This window comes from Mustela nivalis (genome assembly GCF_964662115.1).
Source record: "Mustela nivalis genome assembly, chromosome: X".
NCBI lineage: Eukaryota > Metazoa > Chordata > Mammalia > Carnivora > Mustelidae > Mustela > Mustela nivalis.
In genome coordinates, this window is record NC_139040.1 from 88,844,374 (window position 1) to 88,866,970 (window position 22,597).

The 22,597-nt window shown below is 46.2% G+C and overlaps 1 protein-coding gene across 7 annotated transcripts in view; it reads right to left on the reverse strand.

The window, feature by feature from the left end:
* LOC309856401 (protein FAM156A/FAM156B-like) overlaps window positions 1–22,597 on the reverse strand; it is a 48,899-nt gene that overhangs the window by 15,357 nt on the left and 10,945 nt on the right. For 2 of the 7 annotated variants that reach the window (XR_014307173.1, XM_082717557.1), the window contains one exon: window positions 17,396–17,570. Coding sequence is in view for 1 of the 7 variants with exons in the window: in XM_082717557.1 (XP_082573683.1) it covers window positions 17,396–17,570 (175 nt within the window). In the remaining 6 variants the exon portion in view is untranslated. Of the gene's footprint in view, window positions 1–3,709; window positions 4,212–4,987; window positions 5,083–10,647; window positions 10,785–16,734; window positions 16,916–17,395; window positions 17,571–22,597 lie in introns of those variants that run through there. The other 5 variants (XR_014307178.1, XR_014307175.1, XR_014307176.1 and 2 more) reach the window with 5 other exon arrangements.

Sequence of the window (22,597 nt, forward strand, 5' to 3'; positions counted from 1 at the left end):
TCAAATATGCCAACCTCAACACAAACTGTCAGGAGAGCTCAAACCCTAATTCCTAAAGTACTGCATGGCAACAGCCCCAAACACCTTCCATGCTGCACCCTGCACCCCAAACAGGTCAAATACCTCACACGCTGGGAGGAAGCCCTAAATAGCCCAGAGAACTCTCACTTGGGACACACAGCACTCCACAGCTCAGTGATCTCACATGCCGGCACACCCTCACACAGCTCAAGACATCTCAAATCCTGGACAGATCCCAAACCAGCTCAGAGAAATGACATCCTGCTCCTCAATACAAAAATTCACCCCATACAAGACAGATGTCAACGAGAGCCACAATGAGGTCTCACCCAGCCCCACCAGTGAGACACGGAGACCAAAAGGCAGAATTACAGAGAGCCTTTCAGGAACACAGCTGTCTCCAGGGTATTAGCCCCTATCCTAGTGGGCCCGTCCAGGCACCCGAGGAACCTCCTTTTCCAGAGGATGGGTGACTCACAGGTTTTGCCATTGTTGGCTGTTTCTGGACAAAGACAAAGCTGCACTAGGCCCAGGCCACGCCCAGGAGGGCAGCAGCCCCCCCGCCCCCCCAGGCTTGACACACAGTGGAGCCCTCCGCCCATCAAAACAGGGATATCGTCTAGGTTGGCAGTGTTCATACCATACTCAGGAGACTCACACTGTCCTTAAGGTCCCAGAGCCCACCTGCTGAGGAGCGAAAGCTGTGGAAGGTGGAGCAGGAGAGTCCCATGCTGCTCAGGGTAGGTCCGGTCCCTGCCACCCTGCCTTCAGGAAGGTCTGGCCGGCAGCTCATTCACCCTGAACACAGTGCTCCCTTCAGCCTTCTCAGCTCCTAACCCTTGCAGGCATTGCAGCCACCTGGTTTTCCCAGTGTCCACCGGAGCCCCGAACAGAAGGGACACCTTCAGCCAGCAGATCCTTTGCAAGCCAGTGAACATGAGTGGGGGAAGGAGATGGTGAAGGGGTTCACACTGCCCTGCCAGGTACACGTGCCACAGACCACGCACGCACCTGACCACTGAGGGGTGCCCCTGCTCCACCCACCCCTCCACCTTATCATCTCCCCAAAGAGGAAAGCTGTCCCCTCCTCTCAATCCCTAATTCTGCTTTAAAGGGAAAGGTGGCATGAGGGTGTGCAAACTGTGAGGCGCATGCATTTCCCCCTCCTCTCGCCCCATGAGGCCAACAACAGAGCAGGGCTATTTCCTCATGGGCATGTATCTACTGTGAGGCTGTGGGATTTGGGGACAGAGCCTAATGTGGGCCCAACTGGTGCACCCTGTCCTCCTCAGGGGACACACACACTGGCCCAGCTCTGAGGCCACTTCCCCTGGGAACCGGGGAACACAGGAACCCAGTCTTACATATGCAGCCTTTCAGACTCAGGTGTGAATACAGTCAGGACTGGTGAGAAGTTCACTGACTTGAGAACCCGCCTATGTCTTCCTTACCTACTCTCACCCAGACATCTCCTGCTTAAAATCCCATCATTTAAGTGTTCACCTCTTTGGGCTGAGTGGGTCACTGTCGGATTCCCTGGAGAAACCTGGTCTGGAGAATGTCATGAATATGTCTCTGAAAGATCTCTGCCTATCCAGGACCTGCATGTAGTCTGCTGGGCACATAACGGGACACCGGAGAAAGATTTCATGACTGCTTATTGGGCACTGGTATCCATATTGTGGGATCCAGTATCCACTGTTTAAAAACCTAACTGGAAGACAGACTAGAGGACAGAATAAAAGCCAGTGATCTCACCGACCTGGCCAGCATCTTCAGCCTTTTTTGGTGAATGAGCAGCCTGAGGTTCCACAGCAGGTTTCCAAACGCTCCACTTCCACCTCCACTCTTCGAAGCCCCACCTATGCACCGTTAACCTCTCTAGGACACCCCGACCTGCAGCCATTGGGAGTTCTCTCCCCTGGAAGATCCTGGTAGACAATTCCATCTAGACCAATCAGATCCACTGGTGTCCTTCATCTCTGCCCTGCTCACCCATCAGGGAAGCGTTCACGTGCCCCACTGTCACCTTCTCTGGTCCCCACACGATTAGAATCTGTAGAGCTGACAGGTTGGGGTCAGAAGGGGGGTGATGGCAACCTTGGGGGAGGCACAGGTCCTTGCATAGTAGTGAGCTCCCCTGCACCCTGCACACAATGGTTTGTTTGGGAACACAAGGCTCCCTCACTCCCACTTGTCCCTCCCAAAGCCGACTGCTTCTTCTGGCTCTCTCAGTGGTACATCCCAGTACAGGCAGGTACTGCCCACTACTCCTCTACCAACCTCTCACCCTCCCCTGTCCCCACACACTCTGGTAATTTGCCCAGAGAGGGTCACATCACCCCCAGCTCCCCTCCTACCTGGTAATACACCTAAATGGGTAGTGGATTGTTGTCTCTCGGTCTCGCTATTCATTCATTCATTCATTTATAAATTTGACAGACACAGAGAGAGCACAAGTAGGCAGAGTGGCAGGCAGAAGGAGGCTCTCTGCTGAGCAGGGAGCCTGATGCAGGGCTTGATTCCAGGACCCTGGGATCATGACCTGAGCCGAAGACAGGCTCTTAACGGACTGAGCCATCCATGTGCCCCAATCAGTCTCACTACTCTTAAAATCCCCAAGGCGGTGGTGGGGCGGGGGGGGGGGGGGAGTGGCGGCTAGGTGGCTCAGTGGGTTAAAGCCTCTGCCTTCGGCTCAGGTCATGATCTCAGGGTCCTGGGATCAAGCCTCACATAGGGCCCTCTGCTCGGCAGGGAGCCTGCTTCCCCCTCTCTCTCTGCCTGCCTCTCTGCTTACTTGTGATCTCAGTCTGTCAAATAAATAAATAAATAAATAATCTAAAAAAAAAAAAATCCCCACAGGCATCATTCGAGCTGCAGACTCCATGATCTTGTAGGCAGCCTGGGAGAAAGCGCTCAGCCTCCTGGCAACAGCCCCTGCTCCATGAATGGGGTGCTGAGGTGGCCAGCAAAGGGGCATCTGTTACCCCAGCCACCCCGAGGGAAGCATGAATTGGTAAAAGAACTTCGCAGGGCTCTGTGGCAACATCTATCAAAATCTGATTCCACCCTGTCCCCACCCTCAGTACAATTTCAGTTCATGAAACGAAGCGCACGTGTGCGTCTTCTGGGATGTCTCCCCAGCATTTAGAACAGTATCAGGTCCACAAGTAAGTACTTCAGAGACATTTCTGTACTGAAGGAACCTCTGATCCAGCAATCTCCACTGCTACCAACTGGTCTTAAATATTCACACAGGCACAGAGCTGTGTGTATAATGACAAGAAGAAATTTCTGGGGGAAAGAAACTCTAAATGGCCCTTAGTAGTCAACACCCTTTGGAAGGGGAAATGAGAGATGACGTGTTCGTATCATACCGTGGAGCACCCACTGGCCTTGAAACGGAATGAGAGGAGCAAATCTGTACTGGCCAGAGAGCTTTATTTTGCTTTTATTTTACTTTTATATATATTTTTAAATGGGGAGTAGCATGTAAGAAGTACTCCCACGTCAACCAGGGTCGGTACGTGTATATGTGTGCGCACGTGCAGTCTGTAAATACGGGTAACAGGGACGAGAAGGACACACCTCATCCGGCTACAAGATTTGAACAGCTTACTATGTCTTTTGGGTGTAGCCAACTGCATTTCTAAAAATGGCCAAACACCTATTCAAAGGTACGTACTGCTTTCATTTAATTTTTTTTTCATTTTATTGAACTGCAAGTCGTGTACCGTCAAATTCACCCTTTTTAGTTGTACAGGCACAAGGTTGTGTAAACTGTCACCAGTATCTAATTCCAAAACAAACCCTTTACCATTAGCAGTCCCTCCCCAATCCCCTCTCCCAGGAACTCTGGATATTCACTACTGGGCTTCAGGTCTCCACAGATTTGTCCATTCTGGGTATTTCCACTAATTAGGATCACACATCAAACAGCCTTTGAGCATGGCTTCTTTCGCGCAGCTTAATGTGTTCAGGATTCATCCATGTTGTGGCAAGTATCACGGCTCCATTCTTTTTTGCCTGAACGTTATTCTACGATATGGTATCACCACACGTGATAGACTCATGACATGGCTGGCATTTGGGTTGTTTGCACTCTTCGACGGTTGTGATTAAGGTTGCCAGGAACATTCGTATACAAGTTTTTGCGAGAGCTTATGTCCTCACTTGTCTTCAATATACACCTAGGAGTGGGATAACTGGGTCAGACAGCAATTCTGCTTAACTTTTTGAGGAGCTGCCAAACTATTTTCCACAGCAGATGTTCCATTTTGCATTCCCACCAGCAATGTATGAGGATTTCAGTTTCTGCACATCCTCCCCAACACTTCTTATTTTCATTTTTGAAACTCTATCCATACTAGTGGGTGGTAAGTTGTAATTCATTGTGCTTTCAGGTTTTGTTTCCCTAACGACTAATATTTTTGAACACCTTTCCATGCCCTTCTTGGATATTTGTATATCTTTTTTACAGAAATGTCTATTCAAATGCTTAGCCCATTTTTAATTGGGCTGTCCTTTTACTGTTAATTTGTAAGAATTCTTTCTACATTCGGAACACTGGACCCTTATTGATACACAAATATTTCCTCCCATTCTTTGTATTTGTTTTTCCACATTCTTGTGGTGTCCTTTAAAGCAAAAATGTTTTTCCTAATTTTGATGAAGTTCATTTATATCCATTTGGCATTTACTATCTGTGCTCTGGCGTCATAGCTAAGAATCCGTCACCCAACCCAACGTCACAAAGATATACTCCTATGCTCTCTTACGGAAGCCTGATCGTTTTAGCTCTCACATTTTTTGATCCCTTTTGACTTAATTTTTGCCTGTGGTGTGACGTTTAGATTCAAATTCATTTCTTTAAATGTGAGCACCTAGTTGTCCCAGCACCATTTGCGAACAAGGCTGTTCTTTTCCCACCTAACTGTCTTGGCACTGCTGCCAACAAGTAACTCACCATAGTAGTATGGGTTATTTCCGGACCCTCAATTCTATTCCGTTGATCTCTATGTCCATCCTCACATCAGTACGACACCATGTTGATTACTGGAGCTTTGAAATAATGTTTGAAATCGGAATGCGTGAGTCCTCCAACTTTGGTTGTCTCCTGTGAGATGGTTTAAGCTATTCTAGGTCCCCGCAACTTCCACATGAATTTCAGGATCAGCCTCTCAATTTCTAAAACACCGCAGTTAGACTATCAATAGGGATTACGCTGAATGCTTCTTGGATCAATCTGCAGAATGTCGCGAACTTAACAACATCAAGTGCCCAATCCATGAACACAGGAGGTCTTTCCATTTATTTCAGTATGCTTTCCTCTCTTTCAACTGCGTTTTGTGATTTTCAGTGTGTACCTCTCACACCTGTTTGGTTAAATTAGCTCCTAAATATGTCATTCTTTTGCCTCGATTGTAAATGAAATTGTTTTCTTACTTATTTGGATTATTCACTGCTCATGTATAGAAATAGAACTGATTTTTGTGTATCAATCTAGTTTACGGTAGGGTTAAACCAACTATTGCAACAACAGAACTGAAGTCCAACTTGACTAGCGGAAAGACTGACTCAGACACCAACACTGACACCCTCTGATGGGAAAAGCAAAGAAGAGAGTCACGTTACATACACGGGAACAAACAGGATGGCGGCTACTTACTCATCAGAATCGCCGTGACCCAGAATTTTCAGATTCATGCAAATGCTTTTGAGAAATGAAGGTGAAACAGAAATTTCAAAGCAAACAAAAAAGCTGAGGAGAGGCACAGCCAACAGATCTGCCCTATAAAACATGTGAAAGGAAGTTCTCCGGGAAGAAGGTAAATGATAACCAAAGAAAATCAGGATCTATACAGACAACTGAACATGGTAAAGTCATGGGTGAATACGAATTTTTTTTCTAGTAATTCATCTCTTTAGAAGAGAATATCGAAAGTAACAATAGGAACAATATATTGCGGGGTTTAAGACACTGAAGGCAACCACAGCACCAAGGATGGGAGAAAGAAGGAGAGGTATACAGTCGTATGATTCTTACAGTGTACATGAAGTGGCAGAATATCATTTGAAGGCATGGTGCGAGAAGCACCAATATACACTGTATACCCTAGAGCAACCATCTGAAAAGACTGTTTAAAGGTGTTTAACTAGTAAGCCAACAGTGGAGCCAGTGGAGATAAAATGGAATAACAGCAAATGCTCAACTGATCCAAAATTATGGCGGGAATAGGAAAATCTAAATAAAAAACACATATGATAGAAATATACAGCCAGCCAGATGGCAGATGTACACGTAAACTGTTAACACACTCAATGTACACTGCCTGCATGTCAATTAAAAGTCCTAATTTGTCCCTTCAGGTAAAAATAGCAAGACCCAACTACATACTATCAAAAGAATCGCACTTAAGCATAAATACATACATAAGTTAAAAGTAAGTGAATGGAAAATGTTACTGCTATGGTCGGAAGGTGTCTCCTCCAATACTCTTACGTTAAAGCCTGACCCCCAAAGATGATAGTGTTAGGAGGCTGGCCTTCGGGAGGGGTAGGTCCTAGGGCAGAGCCCACATGAAGGGGATCAGGGCCTTAAATAAAAGAAGCTCTGGAGAGATCCACTCACATTGTCACATTGTCTTTCCACTATGTGAGGGCACGACCACAAATCTGTGACCAGGAAGAGGGCCTTCACTAGACCCCAACCAGGTGGGCCCCTGATCCCGGATGTCCAACCTCCGTAACAGTGAGAAATAAGTTTGTGTATAAGACACCCAGTCTGTGGTATTTTGTGCCTGCACCCCAAACACACAGAGACACATATACCCAGCAAACGTGAATCAAATGAGTAGCTAGAGGGGCTAAATTACTATCACACCAGGTAAACTTCAGAATGAGGATCATCACAAGGGAAGAGACAGAGTGACGTAATAAAATAGAGGTCTCGTCATCGAGAAGATGAAAAAATCATGAACGTGCATGCGTTTTTAAAGCACAAGAGGTAAAAACTGATAAAACCAAGAACAAAGACAAATTGGTTATAATGAGAGCCTTCAGCATTCTCCTGCCCACAACTGAAAGTACAAGTGGACAATACAATCTGACACTCTATGGAAACACCTGAGCATGACTCCCCACAGAAATGACCTAACTGATACTTACAGAAAGACAGTGGAATTGACATTCTTCTAAAGTCACAGGCAGTGCTCACCAAGACAGGCCATACGCTGTGCCATAACGTAAATCTCGGCGTCTAAAGGACTGAAACACACACTAGGTTCTCGGACCACAAAGAATTAAAATAGAAATGGGTTGCAGCGAGCTATCCAGAAAACCACAAAATGTTTTGAAATTAAATGAGATTTCTAAGTCACGTGGGGATCAAGGAAGAAACTGCAAGAAGCTGAAAAGGAAAACACGGTGTATCAAAATTTGTGAGGTGAATCTAAAACAATGCACTGAGGGAAATTTCTATCATTAAATACTTATATTAGAAAAGAAGAATCGTCTCCGATCAATGATCTAAGCTGTCACCTTAAGAAATTACAAAAGCAAAATCAATTTAAACCCAAGGCAAGGAGAAAAAGAATTAATGGAGGTCTGAAAAGAAATCACCTTAGTAGAAATCATAGAATCGCTACAATACAAAGGAATCAATGAGACTAAGAACTGGTTCCTTCACAAGATCAGTAAATCTAATAGGTTTAGCCAGACTGGTAAAAATGAATGGGTGGCTCAGCAGGTTAAGTGTCTGCCTTCAGCTCAGGTCATGATCCCGGGGTCTGGATGGAGCCCTGGGTCGGGCTCCCAGCTCAGCAGGGAGTCTGCTTCTCCCTCTCCCCCTGCTTGTGGCTCACGCTCGCTCTCTCGGGCACTGGCTCGCGCTCTTGTCTCAAAGGAATAAAATCTTAAAAAGAAAAAAAGTCGTTAACCCAGATGGCCCTACATCTGTCAAAGAGAATGAATTCAATAAATCAAACACAAAATAAAAACCGTTCCCTCACAAAAAAATTAAGGCTTAAGCGGCTTCGTTGTTTACATTCTAGCTTCCAGGTAACTGAAGAAGAGTTTAGTTAAACTTCCTAAAGCATGTTACAGAGCCAGCCACATCCTGACACCAAAGCAGGACACCATCTCTTAAGAATACAAATTAAAGAGTGTGAAAAAAAAAAAAAAAGGGAAATATCAGTATAAAGTAGAGTCCAGAGCCTAGAAGGGAGAGCCATACTGCTCAACATCAATTACAGGAAGGGCTGTCCATTATAGAGCCAACAGAAGAATAATCAACATGAAAGAACCTCAGTTATTGGCCCCAACAGGCCAAGATGTACATGGCATCACCTATGAGATAGGGACTACTCCTGCAACTCAGCCAGCCAGCAACTGTCATCACTCTGAACTCTTGCTGTTTCTCCAATGGACTTTTGTTCCAAACAACCCCTCCCAACTTCCTCCTTCTCCACAAAATAACGTTCTTCTCCTTTGTTTGTTGGACTTGCCTAGGATTTTGCCTTAGGTTGCTTGCTCCAATTTTCTAATTCTCTGCTATTCCTGAATAAACCCATTTTTGCTGGTAACATAACTGGCTGTTTTACTTTTCAGGCTAACAAGAGCAATGTAATTCATGAACACAGATGCAGCAATCCAAAACAAAATATTAGCTGTTTGAAACCAGCAATACGTACAAAAGATAAAATACCATGGTGAAATGGCATTTGCTCTACAGCTTCAAGATGGGTTGAGTGCTTGATAATCAATCCCTCTAACTGACCATAAAAACAGACTAAAAATACATGAGCATCTCAACAGATGCATAAAAAGCACTTGATTAAAACGTACTTGATAAAAACGCCTAGCAAAGCAGCTAGCTATAGAGAGGGATTTCTACCTTAGTCTCTTAGGGCGGATGTAACAAAACTACCACAGACTGGATGACTTACAAAAAGCAAGAGAAATGTATTTCTTAGACTTACGGATGCCGGGAAGCCCAAGATCAAGGTGCCAGCCAGATTCAGGATCAGGTGAGGCCCTGCTTCCTGCCACACAGACTGCTGACTTCTTGTCCTCGCATGGCAGGAGGGCTGAGGGAGCGCTCAGGGGTCCCTTTTATTAGGGTGCACATACCACACATGTGGGCTCCACACTCATGACCTGATCGCCTCCCAAAGGCCCCACCTCCAATTACCATCATACTGGAGAAAGGCTTCACCATGAATGTTGGGGAGATGGCAGTATTCATTCAGTCTATGGCAACATCCTTAAACGGATAATTGGTAGCTACAGAAAGAGCTAAAGCTAATATAACCACGAATCCTGAAGGTGTGAATGCTTCCCTTCTGAGACAGGGAACACGGCAAGTGTGTGTACTTTTGCCACTTCTAGTCAATAGTTTACTGCCTGTTCCAGCCGATAAAAAAGTCCAGAGGAAAGAAAGATGTAACAGTCATTAGTCACAGGCAAACCTGAATCCCTAAAAAGAATCCACAGAAAAGTTACCTGAAATAAGAGGCCAGTTCAGCAAAGTAACAAAATACAACATCAGTACAGTTTCAGTACCATAGAGTCCATTGTTTCTATATACCAGCCATAAACAATCAAAAACAGACATTGTAAAAAGCCACACTACAAAGTAGCACACTAAAAAACAGGAAGGAGAAGCATGCCACCATGTGCCACCATCGTCCCCACTTCCCAACTACAGAGTTGTGGCTCAGAGGTTTGGAAGCAGATAGTTCCTCCCAGAGGAATGAATTTTTCATTTTCAAATCAGTGTTTTGAAGGTTAGGCCCAGGGGCACTCTCAAAACAGTGGAGCCCGTGGAAAAGGCAACCCATAGCATATTGGTGGAATTCTTGAACGTAGAGGATCAACTGTAGGCTGGCTGGATTACCTGAGACAATCAGGGAGAAGAGACAGCTGGAAGGAGCCTGCTTGGGGTCAGAAAAAAAGATCTTTAACACTAACGTGGACAGCTAGCCCTTCAAAGGAGCAGGGATTTCACAGGTTTCTATTACGAAGCAACATAGCCAGGTACTGCTGAAAACAGCAGAAGCGGCCCCCACTTAGTAGACCTGAACAGCTGGGTTTGGTCCGAGGAAGAGACAATCCAAGAGAGCCCTGCCCGAACCAGTCTCCGCAGGGTGACAGTGGGCATCCCCGAGTCGTCTCTCCCTGAGGAGTAAAATCTGAAGCATAACACAGCTAGGATGGGGGCGAGGCTAGGGGGAGAGTAAGGAGTGAAAACAGACTCTAAATGAACCAGCCAGACACTAAACACCTAAACAAGCAAATAGCAGTAACAAACCCGGGAAGGGGTGGGATGGTCCAGAACCCAGAACTGCTACAGTATTTTAGACAGTGTAGCACCTGGACTAGTTTAGATTGTCAGGTTTCCAGACAAGGATAAAAAACCTGGGATACATGCAAAGAAACAGGAAAGTATGAAGAAGTGAGCCACAGAAACTGCCTATGGTTGTGACCAGATGACAGATTTGACAAGGTATTCCAAGTTGCTGTTATACACAGGTCCGAAGAACAAAAGGAGACCACAATCAAAGTAGTGGAAGGTATGATGAAAATGTCACATCAAACAGAGAATAACAATAAAGAGAGAACAATTACCAAAAAGAACCGAATCAAAGTTCTGGAGTTGACAAGCGCAATAACTGAAGTAAAAAAATTCACTCAAGGAGATCGACGGTAGTTGAACTGCCAAAGATTCAGCCATCTTGAAGAAAGACAGATAGAGGCTGCAGAATCTGAAGAAAGAGAGGAAAACAAGTGCGGAAAATAAACGGAGCTGCAGAGAAATATGGGACACTCTTTTTTTTTTTTTTTTAAAGATTTTATTTATTTATCAGAGAGAGAGAGGGGGAGAGAGCGAGCACAGGCAGACAGAATGGCAGGCAGAGACAGAGGGAGAAGCAGGCTCCCTGCTGAGCAAGGAGCCCGATGTGGGACTCGATCCCAGGACGCTGGGATCATGACCTGAGCCGAAGGCAGCTGCTTAACCAACTGAGCCACCCAGGCGTCCCAATATGGGACACTCTTAAGAACACCCACCGAGATGCGGGAGAGTGCCAGAACACGGAGCAGGATAAGTGAGAAGCGATTGAGACACATCACAGTAAAAGATGCTGAAAGCCTCAGGCAAGGAGAAACTCTTGAAAACAAGAGAAAAGGACCCTTCACGTATGGGGGAAAGCCAATCAGATAAAGAGCAGATTTCTCAGCAGAAAAAACGGAGGACAGAAGGAGGGGGATAATCATTCAAAATGCTCAGCAACCAACAATCTCACATCCAGTAAACTCTTTTTAAAAATGAAAGCAACATTACCGAATCTGCTCGTTAGTTCTAACCATTGTTTTGGTCTGGTGTGGTCTTTGTCAGAGTCTTCAGGGTTTTCTATGGATAAGAGCATGCCGTGCAAACCTGGGGTGCATGATGGCTAAGTACAATAAAGCAGACACAGAAAGACAAACACTGCATTGTCTCACTTGTATATGCAATCTAAAACAGACTCTTAGAAGCAGAGCACAGAACAATGGTTGCCAGGGATCGGGGCAGGGGTGAACCGTGAGGTGACAGTCAAAGGTCCAAACTTGTAATTATGCAAGATAAATACATTCTGGCGTTCTACTGCACACACCATGCCATTTGCTGATGATAACCGTGTTGTATACTTAAAATCACTACCAGATGATCTTATGTTAAGTGTTCTTACCACTAATGATAAGAATATAATCACCACACCCACAAGACAAAGGGGGCAGGAGGAAACCCTGGAAGGTGATGGTTCCATCTATGTCCTAGATGGCAGAGATGGCGTATAAGTTGTACACATGAAATACATACAGCTCTACCTATCAGTCATACCTCCATAAAGTGCACCTCTTTGTACCACTAATCACAGGTGTAATTTTTATGTTTCTTTGTATGATGGTTAGATTAACTACTCTCTGATGATTTGGCATAAACTGCACAAAAGCAGGGAAGTGTCTTTACTAACTACATCTCCCAGGCACCCAACACAGTGTCCAGATAGTGGCCGGGAACTCGGTGAATCACAGTTAAATGAACAGTCTCTCTCCTTATGCCTGTTACGCACTTGTGCACAAACACACACGGTCACCATTACGCTCCTGCAGATCAGTGACAGATCAGCTGGGCGGACACCCCGAGCTGGATTAGGATGTGGAGAAGCACCAGCAGCTTTGCTAGATGGTGGCTCTGAGCTTCTGTAAGGTGAAGCAGCATGACTCTCAGCAGGGCTAAAGAGCTTTGAGTCTATAGTAAAGGCAGAGGCCTCTGCGCCTTCACACACTCAGTGTCCCCTTGTTACCGCTGATGGTGGGTCCTCAGAATACTCATCACCACTTGCAGTGATTCCTTCCCAGACCTCGGGCCAGGATGCCCTCTCCCCACAGTAACGGAGCACACGATTTTCTTAGCAGAAAAGCAAGGCCAGAAAACAGGATGGCTGCGGTTTGTCCCCTCTTGAGGTGTTCTCGCACCTTTTATTCACTTCCATGTTTCTTCTTCGAGCCTCCCAACCCAACCTGCTAATTCCCAACCAATGACTACAACACCTGTGCCTGCGGCTCACTTGCGATGTAGGGATCTGTTGGAGGAGAACTGGATCTAACTGATGCGCTGTGTATTTTCTGTTTTCTCTTCTGAATCCGTCGGCTTCCAGACATCAAGGAAAGTACTCCAACTGGCCCACAAAAGGAGAATGCTTCAGGTGAGGCTGCTGCTCTCACCCACAGCCCAGCGCAGAGAAGTACTGCCTCCTAAGAACCACACGTCGCCCGGCTGCACCACAGGGGCCAACAGAGAATAAAAGTCTAAGAAATCTTCGTGCAGATACTCCTCTCAATGGCGCAACTGTCTCCTCCTCGGGATATGCAAGCTGCTATCTGGTTTGATTTGGTTTTGGCTGGTATCCTCTGGGGTGATATCACAGCAACTGCAGACTTAGCTAACCTTCCGCCCAAAGCTCTCTGCTTCCCCCACGGCTCCTCTCTACTGAACCACAGATCTCCTCTCTCCACTAAATGCCCTGACTGGTGTTTCTCCTGGCAAGGATATCAAAGCTGGAGTCTTCATCAAAATGACTTAAAACGTGTAACAGAGGGCGCCTGGGTGGCTCAGAGGGTTAAGCCTCTGCCTTCGGTTCAGGTCATGATCTCAGGGTCCTGGGATCGAGCCACACATCGGGCTCTCTGCTCAGCAGGGAGCCTGCTTCCTCCTCTCTCTCTCTCTGCCTGCCTCTCTACCTGCTTGTGATCTCTGTCTGTCAAATAAATAAATAAAATCTTAAAAAAAAAAAAACGTGTAACAGAAACACTGGTTGTGCAATAACAGAGAAGGTACAGCACATCCAACAGCGAACAAAACGTTATCTGCCAATTATCTAAGAGTTTTCACACTTAGGGAAAATGACTTCATGTGGTGTACTGTCATCCAGGCTTCATTCTATACATTTTTTAAAATGATGATTTAAAATGAGATTGGAGCGGGGAGGTCATCTACACTCTTTTCTCTGTTGTTTTACTTCCCAACATTATACCATAAACTACTGTCCATCATCATAATGATGGTGACGTCCACATGTACAGGCCTTGATATGAACCAGGTACCCACTTACTGATGTGCCTAGAGTGACTTGCCACCCCCCAGTGTTTCACGCACTGAGGAGACATCAGGATCAATCCATACCCAGATGCAATGTAATCAGATTAAGCTGCTGCACACGTTCACCTGCCTTTTGAGCCAGAGGACACTGGACACTGAGGTGCACTGCAGTTTAGGGGCAAATCCCAAGTCTCTTTATGCTTCTCTCTGACCTGGGTACAACCCTGACTCTGCCCTTGCTGGCTAGGTGGCTTCAGGGAAGTTATTTCCCCTCCTCTTAACCTCTACGTGTCTCGGTTTTCTGGTTTGTAAAAAGGGGATGTTAACATTAAAAGTATTTACCTCCCAGTGTTGAAGAGACTTTTAAATGACTTTTAAACTTCTATCTGTAGAGAAAGAGCTAAAAACAATGCCAAGCCTATAGGAAGCCTCCTGACGTGTGAGCCTCTACTCCTATGTCTCTTTACATCTTTCTGCTTGTGCCCCTCATCCTTCCCCTTCTCTTTGCCGTGACGTCTCTCCTTCTGCCCCCGCCCCCTCCCCCCGCACACCTTCACCTCACCCTCCGCCTTTCCCTCCCCACTGCCCCTTTCCTCAGACTCTCCAAAAACACTGTTTACCATCTCCTCAGGACAGAGCTCCGAAAATATTAGTACATCAGCCTTTGTTAAAGGAATAATGAGTATTAGTGGAAGAGAAAAATCCATACAATAAAACTGGACAGGTGAAAACTCCATGAGAAATAAAGTCTTGCCGATGACAATTTGACTAGTAACGGTTTCCTATCTTTCCCAGGTTCACTTGTGACCATCTGATGCAGAAGTGGATTCAATAGAACTAACAGCAAGAAAAGAAGCCACATAGTGAGGGTCCCTGGCCTTGAAATTTCACTCTTTGACATGATTATGCAAATTCAGAGACGTGTGCTCTGTCCTTATCCCGTGACCACTTACTTTTCCAACCATCCTGTAAGACGTATGAACAGGTCATTTGTCCTAACTTCCTAGAGAAGTTTCCATTCACGCTTCATAATAACCCATAAGGTTGGCCGAACACTCACTATGGTAAGGAAAAACACGCCCTCCCCTGGGCACCCACCCCACCCCCACCCCCGACTTGACTCTGGAGTCTCTGAGTTGCTGACGTGAGAGTGCCAAGTCCCTCCAGTGAGTCAGAGGTAATCTTGACACCACGCGTCTGGAAAACGCTTCAGGGAAATGTGAGAATGACATCAGGAACAGCAGCTAGAACTCACTGACAGCTCTCCACATGCCAGGTACTGTCCTGACAACTTTCCTTGTCTTAACACAGTCAGTGCTCTAAACTGCCCCAAGAAGCAGCTCCGCTTAGCATTAACTAGTATTTCCATGTTGCTACATGAAACGAGGCTCTCAGATGTTAAGCAGCTTGCTCAGTGTCGCCCAGCTGTGAGGGCTGGAGGCACGGGTCTGAAGGCATTGTGGAAAACTCACCCTGCTGTGTGTTTGTTCAGTCAGTGGTAAGCTCCAATGGCCATTGCAAAGTATATAGAATAACGGCTAACACAGACCACTAACTGGTTGCAGGGCATGGAAGCACACAGTAAACAGAAATGTGAGTGCAATCGCAATCACGCAGACAGAAGCTCGAATGGATTGGATTCTGGAGACTTTCTGGAAACAGTTCTCTCAGAGCCTCCTTAGAGAAGGCACCAAAAACCGGTGTCACTTCTGCACCCTCACAAAGGAGAGAGAAGCCTGGTGGCAAGAAAAATAGCACCATTCCCCTGCTCCAGTAGTTCCCAGACAAGCTGTCCACATGAGTCAGAACCCAGGAACTCTTAAAAAAATGCACATGCTGTGATCCGCACCCAGTGAATCTCACTTAGTGTGGCCACAACGGTGCCCTAGAATCTGCGATGCTTTTTCTAACTCTGCCTAGGAAACACTCAAGAACTGAATGAAGCCCCTTTGGGAGCAAGCCTGTCTCCAACGTACTGACTTTCTGGACAGATACACACATGAGAAGACCAGCCTGAAAGCAGGCAAGATGACAGGGCATAAAGAACACACGGAGTGAGAGTCAAAACAGGGGTAGGGCAGTGGATTTTCTGAGAAGACACCATGACCCCACTGGCCTTTCTCCCTGAAGGGTTCTGTCTATCTCAAAACCATTCTCTTCCAGGCCAGTGGGTGGCGGGGGTGACAGGAGATGACATTTGGCTCCCACGACAGCATGGGCTTTTCTCAGGGACCACGTAATCCATAGGATGTGAGGTTATGCGTCTATTATCCCCACCTCCTCTCAGCCTTCGGTTCATTCTTGCACCCACACTCCATTCCACGTCAGCCTGGAGCAACCAGAACTTGGGGCCAATGTCTTCCCTTCACCTGCCAGAAACCTGCCCCTGACCTTAGAAGATCGTATCCCTCTTCTCCTTGCAGCTGTCCTTCTGTGATCTCATCTGCTGTCCCAAACAGGACAGTAGTTTTCAAGCCCTAGCCCAGCCCCTCACCCTGTGTCCGCACCTGGAAAGGCTTCTCATCAATGAGGAGAACCCCAGGTCCAGAGCTAAGGGCCGTGACTACCACAAAACCATCCTGGACACTGACATCCCGTGACAGTGGTGACCTCTGAAACAAAGCTTTACCTCACACCCCCGCTGTCCCTGAAACGTTTTCTCATCACAGGAAGCACACAGAAGAGGAAGGTGCCCAGAATCCTTCCTGGAAGGTACTGTGCCCTACTCCACGCTGCCACACTATTTCCTCTGACCAAATGCAGACAAGGACCAAAACCTTCCTATCTTTCGTCTGTGAATACCAGGCTTTGGGTGGGATGGGGGTACCTGCATAAGACCGTCGTCTTGTGGTTTCAAATCACATCATACTTAGTATTTAAACCAAAATACTGGCACATTTTGGAAAGTTCAGAGGGCCATTTTGATTGCTGAAATGATGAAAGGGTGGTACTGGCATTTAGGAAGGCAAAGTTGCAGGGATGCAAATCTGTTTTGCAGAGACTTCAATACACTGGATTTTCCATAAATGTAACTTCCCCGTAAACTGAGGGAAACTGGCACGAGGTTTTACCTGGAAAGGTACCAATAACCCTTGACCGTTTGGGAAAAACACATCAGCGAAAGCCTTTCCCTTCTTGGCTTGGAGTCTGCGACCACACTCCAGTATCACTCGAGAGCTGCAGCGGGACATGGAGGAAACAGGATGAGGGGAACCCAAGTGTACGGACCAGACGGATCTTCTGTAGGATATGCTGGGAAAGGACAGGAAGAATTCAGTGGGAGATGCTCATCCTGTGATCTGCCAGGAGTGGATGAACAAAACCAGCTTAACGGCTGCCACTTTGTTTCCATGTCTGTCTCCCTCACCAGAGTTTTACCTCCTTCTCGGAAGGCCGGAAACAACACCCCGCTCATCCTGGTGCCCTCGAGCCAGAGGACCTGACACTCAGCAGAAGGCCAGTCCACACCTGTGGAACTGAGGGACTGGGAATGGCTAGATCCCACGTCGTAATGACGAGCCCGCGACAGAACCATGTCCAGACTGAAGCACGTCAGGCTGTGGAGGGTGGGATGCAAGTGCCACAGGTCTCCGTCTTAAGACCCCTGCAGCAGGGGTCACAGGAGCCTGCGGTACTCACCTCCATTACATCCCTCAGGGGTCCCCGATTTGACCGGTTAAAACAATTCTCAACCAACCATAAAAGTCTAACATAGAAAAAGAGATAACTTACTGCCGAAGTGTCTGTATGAACCTGGTTCTTAGCCAGCCTGAGGCACAAATTCGGGCACAGCACACTCTGGTCGGGAAGCAGAGGCTGACCCGAAAGTCTTCCAGGCTGAGGCAGTGTCGGGCTAGTCAGAGAGCACACACAGGATGTGTCATCGCAGAGGGCACACGGGACACTCCTGAAACAGAGTTTACAGCTGTTAGGGAGCCCAGAGCTAGACACACACGAATCAGGCGATGCACCTCGCCAGGGCCCCGATGTGGCTTCCCACCATGGGACCTTCCCCTCCGAGACTCCCTGTCCATTTCCTATATTCATCTGAGCCCTTGGTTTCAGAGGGCTGCCTGGAGGCAGTCAGTTCCAAAAGTATGGTCTGTCCACAACACCAGTTCAGCCTCCTTCTGAGGGAGGAGGTCACGGGGAAGTGCTGTGCGTGCAAAGCCTGAGAACTGGGGGAATGCCTGCTGTCCCACACTCAGAGCTCTGGCAGGTGTGGTGGGGAGCTGTGGGGGGATCAGCAGCCAGTTTGCATCAGAGTGCTCACAGACACTTGGAAAGATGGCACTGCGAGTATTATCTTTCTTTCTTTCCTTTTTTTTTTTTTAAAGATTTTATTAATTTGACAGACAGAGATCAGTAGGCAGAGAGGCAGGGAGAGAGAGAGGGGGAAGCAGGATCCCTGTTGAGCAGACAGCCCCATGCGGGGCTTGATCCTCTGGGATCCCAGGCCCCTGGGATCCTGACCTGAGGGAAAGGCAGAGGCTTTAACCCACTGAGCCACCGAGGTGCCCCACTGTGAGTTTTTCTTTAAAAAGGTTTCCAGGAACAGTTTGGGCAAACAGAGGTCATTAATGTCTTTGCTTCCTCCCTCTGCCTCTCCCCAGGTGCTAGTGATGAGGGAGCAGGAGGCTGGCTGAGGACAAAGCAAAAGCTGGCGCCTTGCACCCCCCCCCCCTTCATCCGCTCCCCTCCATATGTGTGGCATCCCTCAGGCAGCCCGGACTGCCATGAACAATAAGCAAATAGTTAACTTGCAGAGCTCACAATCCTGCTAGACCGGAGTCTCCCTTGGCTTACAAATGTTCTAAATCTCACTAACAAAGACGATTGATAGCAGGATTGTGACACCCCACCAAAAAGTCTCCCAAAGATCTTAATGTTAATGGCTGGTCTAAAGACAACATTGATCCAGCAGCAAGAGCAAGGCCTCCGGCAGGCCTGGAACATCCTGGCACCTTGTAGGCCCTCTTTAGCATATGAAAACTCCACTGAAACCTCCCTTCCCCTCCCCTTCCCCCAACAGCAGGGTACATAACCTGCCATCCCTCACAACCCGGGGCAGCAGCTCTTCCTGCCCACGGGTCCTGTCCCCGTGCTTTAATAAACCACCATTTTGCACCAAAGATGTCTCAAGAATTCTTTCTTGGTCATCGGCTCCGGACCTCAGCCCACCAAACCTCACCTAGGTTCTAGAACTTCATCATATGGCGCCCAACGTGGGGCTGTGAGTCTTTACATTTGGACTCTGAGCTTCGGTGCAAAATTGGTGAGTACTTTCTTTCCATTTACTCTGATTTCAGGGGCTTTTCAAGGAGTATGGTCTTATTGGAACACTTGCATGTCAATTGCTCAGGCTGTAATCCTCTAGCCCGTGGCTACTCTATGGGGAGGAGAGCGTCTGCCTTTTGGCTGTAAGCTAGTACCCTGGCCGGAATGGCAATAAGACCCAGAAACTTGATGGCCTCACTCTATTCCTGTTCTTATAGAAAGTTGTCTCTCTTGGGCATGGGACAGCCACCTAAGTCACCAGGACGGCTGCCAATCTTAAGACTCCCGTGTGAGGTTTCCTCCTGATTGATCTAATGTAATCCCCTCCACATGCCCGGTCTAGCCACTTCTGGCCGCGGGACCTCCACTGGGAGCCGGCCGAAACCAGTACCCGATTGAATTAAAACGCAACCGGGGAACGTTTCCTAGGGAAGTTGGCTGTAAGGACCACATGTGTTGGAATGTCGCATAGACCATGATGGATTTCAATCTTTACTGTTTCTCGTCAGTGTCTTCTGCGAACCGCCTAAAGCTATGAAATTGGGTAATTTCCCCTTGCCAAACTTTTCTAGTACTTCCATGGGTTAATATGGCAAAACAGTATGCAGTCTTCAGGACATACGATAGCATGGCACAAGCGTTTTAGTCCATTCACCAGGCACCCATCAGCAGCCTAGGATGCGATGGGGAAGCGGAGGGACGCCGGCACCCCTTCCAGGGCCTTTAACGGCAGGAATGCCTTCCCAGGGAAGGCAAAACGGTGATCAATAGCGATTTTTGTTGAGGGACGCCTCCGGTCGCTTTTGACACAGGAACCTCTGACATATCCTGCGTGGGACGCTACCCAGGAGTCAGGGGGGATTTGGTAATGGACCTTCATTACTTTTCTGGAAGCATGGCCTCAGTAGGCTTCTTCAGTTCCCAAGGACTCTACCTTGGGGTGCCTTTTAACCCACTGGAAATAATTTGGATTGCAAAACTTAGGAAAGGACTGAGCTCCTGTAACACTGCATGGCCTCAGTGGGATCTATCAGTTAGATCTCCTCTGCAGGAAACAGGGCAAATGGACCTAGGATACCTTCACTGCTCATACCTAGGCCTTCATTGCTCTATACCAGAACCCCAGACTAAGGGGCTTTTGTGGAATGTGTTTGCCCAAATGAGTCAGCTAGTAAACGTTATCCTGACATATTCGGTGATAATTACGTAAATAAGCCTTCTTCTAGTAAACCCAGGTTGCTGGGCCATCCCTAGCAAAGGGGACTCTGGCTTTATTCTTCTGTTTCTCTTAATAGATGCGGGGGATTCTCCCTCACTCACATCCCGTGTTAATGGCTATAACTGGAGCCAACTGGGGTTGGTCTAACTCGAGACAGAGACCATAAGGAATATTCCCAAGCAGCTGCCGAAACTCTCTTTGTTTCGGGGAAGTTTCCCTGTGTTCTCTGGCCTGACTTGGACTGCCTAACCCCTCCCCCCTTGCTGGTGGGAAAGCATGGCGTCTGCTCCTCTGTTGGGGCTTATGAGCTCCGAAACCGGGAATCTTTTCTCTGCCTCCTGGCAGCACTTTGTTTCTTCTGTTTCCCCCTTACGTGTTTCTGTACCAAGGTGCGTGCAGCCTGCATGACTAGCCTCTAGATCATGCACCACAGCTCCTTCTCTCTTCACTGTCAAGGAGCAAGAAGAACACCCCCACTCCAGATCTTCCCACGCATGTCTCAGGTAAACATTCAAAGTGGAGTGGGCCCAGGTGGAACGTAAATCAGTATTGGAACTAAGTTAAGTTTGTTGGTTTAATTAAGATAGATGCATCTTTGAAGTTAACAGCAGTAAATGTGAAGCTTTATTCTATCGAAGTTTACTGAAGGTCAAATAAGCTTATGTTACTTGTTAAAATTTGTTAGCAAAGAAATGACTAAACTGATGGTTAATTGTCTGTCTCAAAGTTCTAATGGGTAATTGCTGAAGTAGCTTTCAAAGTCTTTGGTAACCTGAAAGTTTTAAAGTTTTGCTTGGATGACAAATGGAATTAAATTGTGGACATCTGTATCTTAACCAAACAGGATAAAATGCTAAGTTGTTAATTTCTGGATGTAGGCTTGTGCTTTTTGACTTCTTACTGCAAAGAAACTAAGAGTATTTAAATCTGCTGGTAAGCTTGTTTTCCACTTAACTGATTCATAAATTTGCCACCTGAAGAATTCTGTTGTAACAGTTCACAATTGGTTAATAACTAAAGGTGTTTCTAAGAATACAAAGTTCTGCTTAGTGTAACTAAGATTCATGGAAATAAAAGGAAACTCTGTATGTAGGAAAATAGGAGATATGTAGGAAAGATTTAAGGAATGGGAATACATTTTGTTGAAGGTAAAGAAAGATAATTTTGTCCTAAATGAAATGGTTGTTTAGAAGGAAGTGGCTTGGGACAAAACCTGAATGCAAAGGAAAGTTGTGGAAGGTTTGTGAAGGGAAATCTTCAGAAAAGGAATTTTAGCGATGGTCAAGAATGGATTAAGATTGAAATGAATGGGTTTTAAGGTACATTGGTACAAGACTGAAATTGTTCGAAAGGACAATGTTTTCTTAGATCAATTGATCTGCTGTTAAGAAAATGTAAATGGTTTTCTCTTTGCCTGCCCAGAAAAACGAGTTTCTATGTTCAGTTTTATCAGGTGTTTAACATCCCTAATTATATTTAGGCATGTGCTTTAAAACTTTCTAAGATTTTAGCAAATGTTGACAGGATTTAAATTGTAAATCTCTTTAACTCAGGCTTTTCCTTGGTATGTGAAGTTGCTCATGAAGTACTACTGAACCAATGATAAACCTTGGGTTACATTTGGGAAAATGCTATAACTATTCTAGAGATTCTATGCACTTCCTAAAGTTTTAACGTTTTGAGAGATCACCGCTTGATACTGTAATTATGGAAATGTTATGTATCACAGAAATAACCTGATTTCCTTGCAGCTAAATTGTAAACTCCCGTGTCTCTTTAGCTCTAACCATATCCATTCTGAGTTTTTGTCATTTATAATTGTTTTAATTCTCTGGTAAAATGAGTTTTATCTTCAAGGAGATTCCTATAAAGGACTTTCAGGACAAATACAGATATTTGATATGCTTGAAAATCCTAAAACTGAAATGGGTAAGAATTTCCAGAACTGACTAAAGCCGCATTCACCAGAATTAGTAACATGGGACTAAATGAACTAAAAGATTATAGTGTTGTGTCTCTTAATGTTTTGTCTTACTTTAAACATTGCTGGTTCTCTCTACTGTTTGCTCTTACAGACTAGGGATACTCCCTCCTAGTTATCTGTAACTTATAGAGATGTAAAAGTGCTCATTTGTAAAAGTGCTCAAGGCATTCAAATTTTCTCTCTATCTGAACCTTCTGAAACCAAAAGGTCTCAGTAAGTATTCTTTCTTCATGGCAATCAGTCATTTGCATAAGTTCAATAAGAATCTGTTCTCCTTGTAACAGGAAAGAATTGGAAACTGGTTATTTTACCAAGGCTTTGACTGGGATGTCATATTTGAAAAGACTCAGATATGACCAGACAGCTTTAAGGAACTAAGGTTGACTTTATGAAACCTGGAGCCATAAAGCCCCTTGGGACTGTTGGCCTGATACCTTGCTTACAGAGTTCCCAG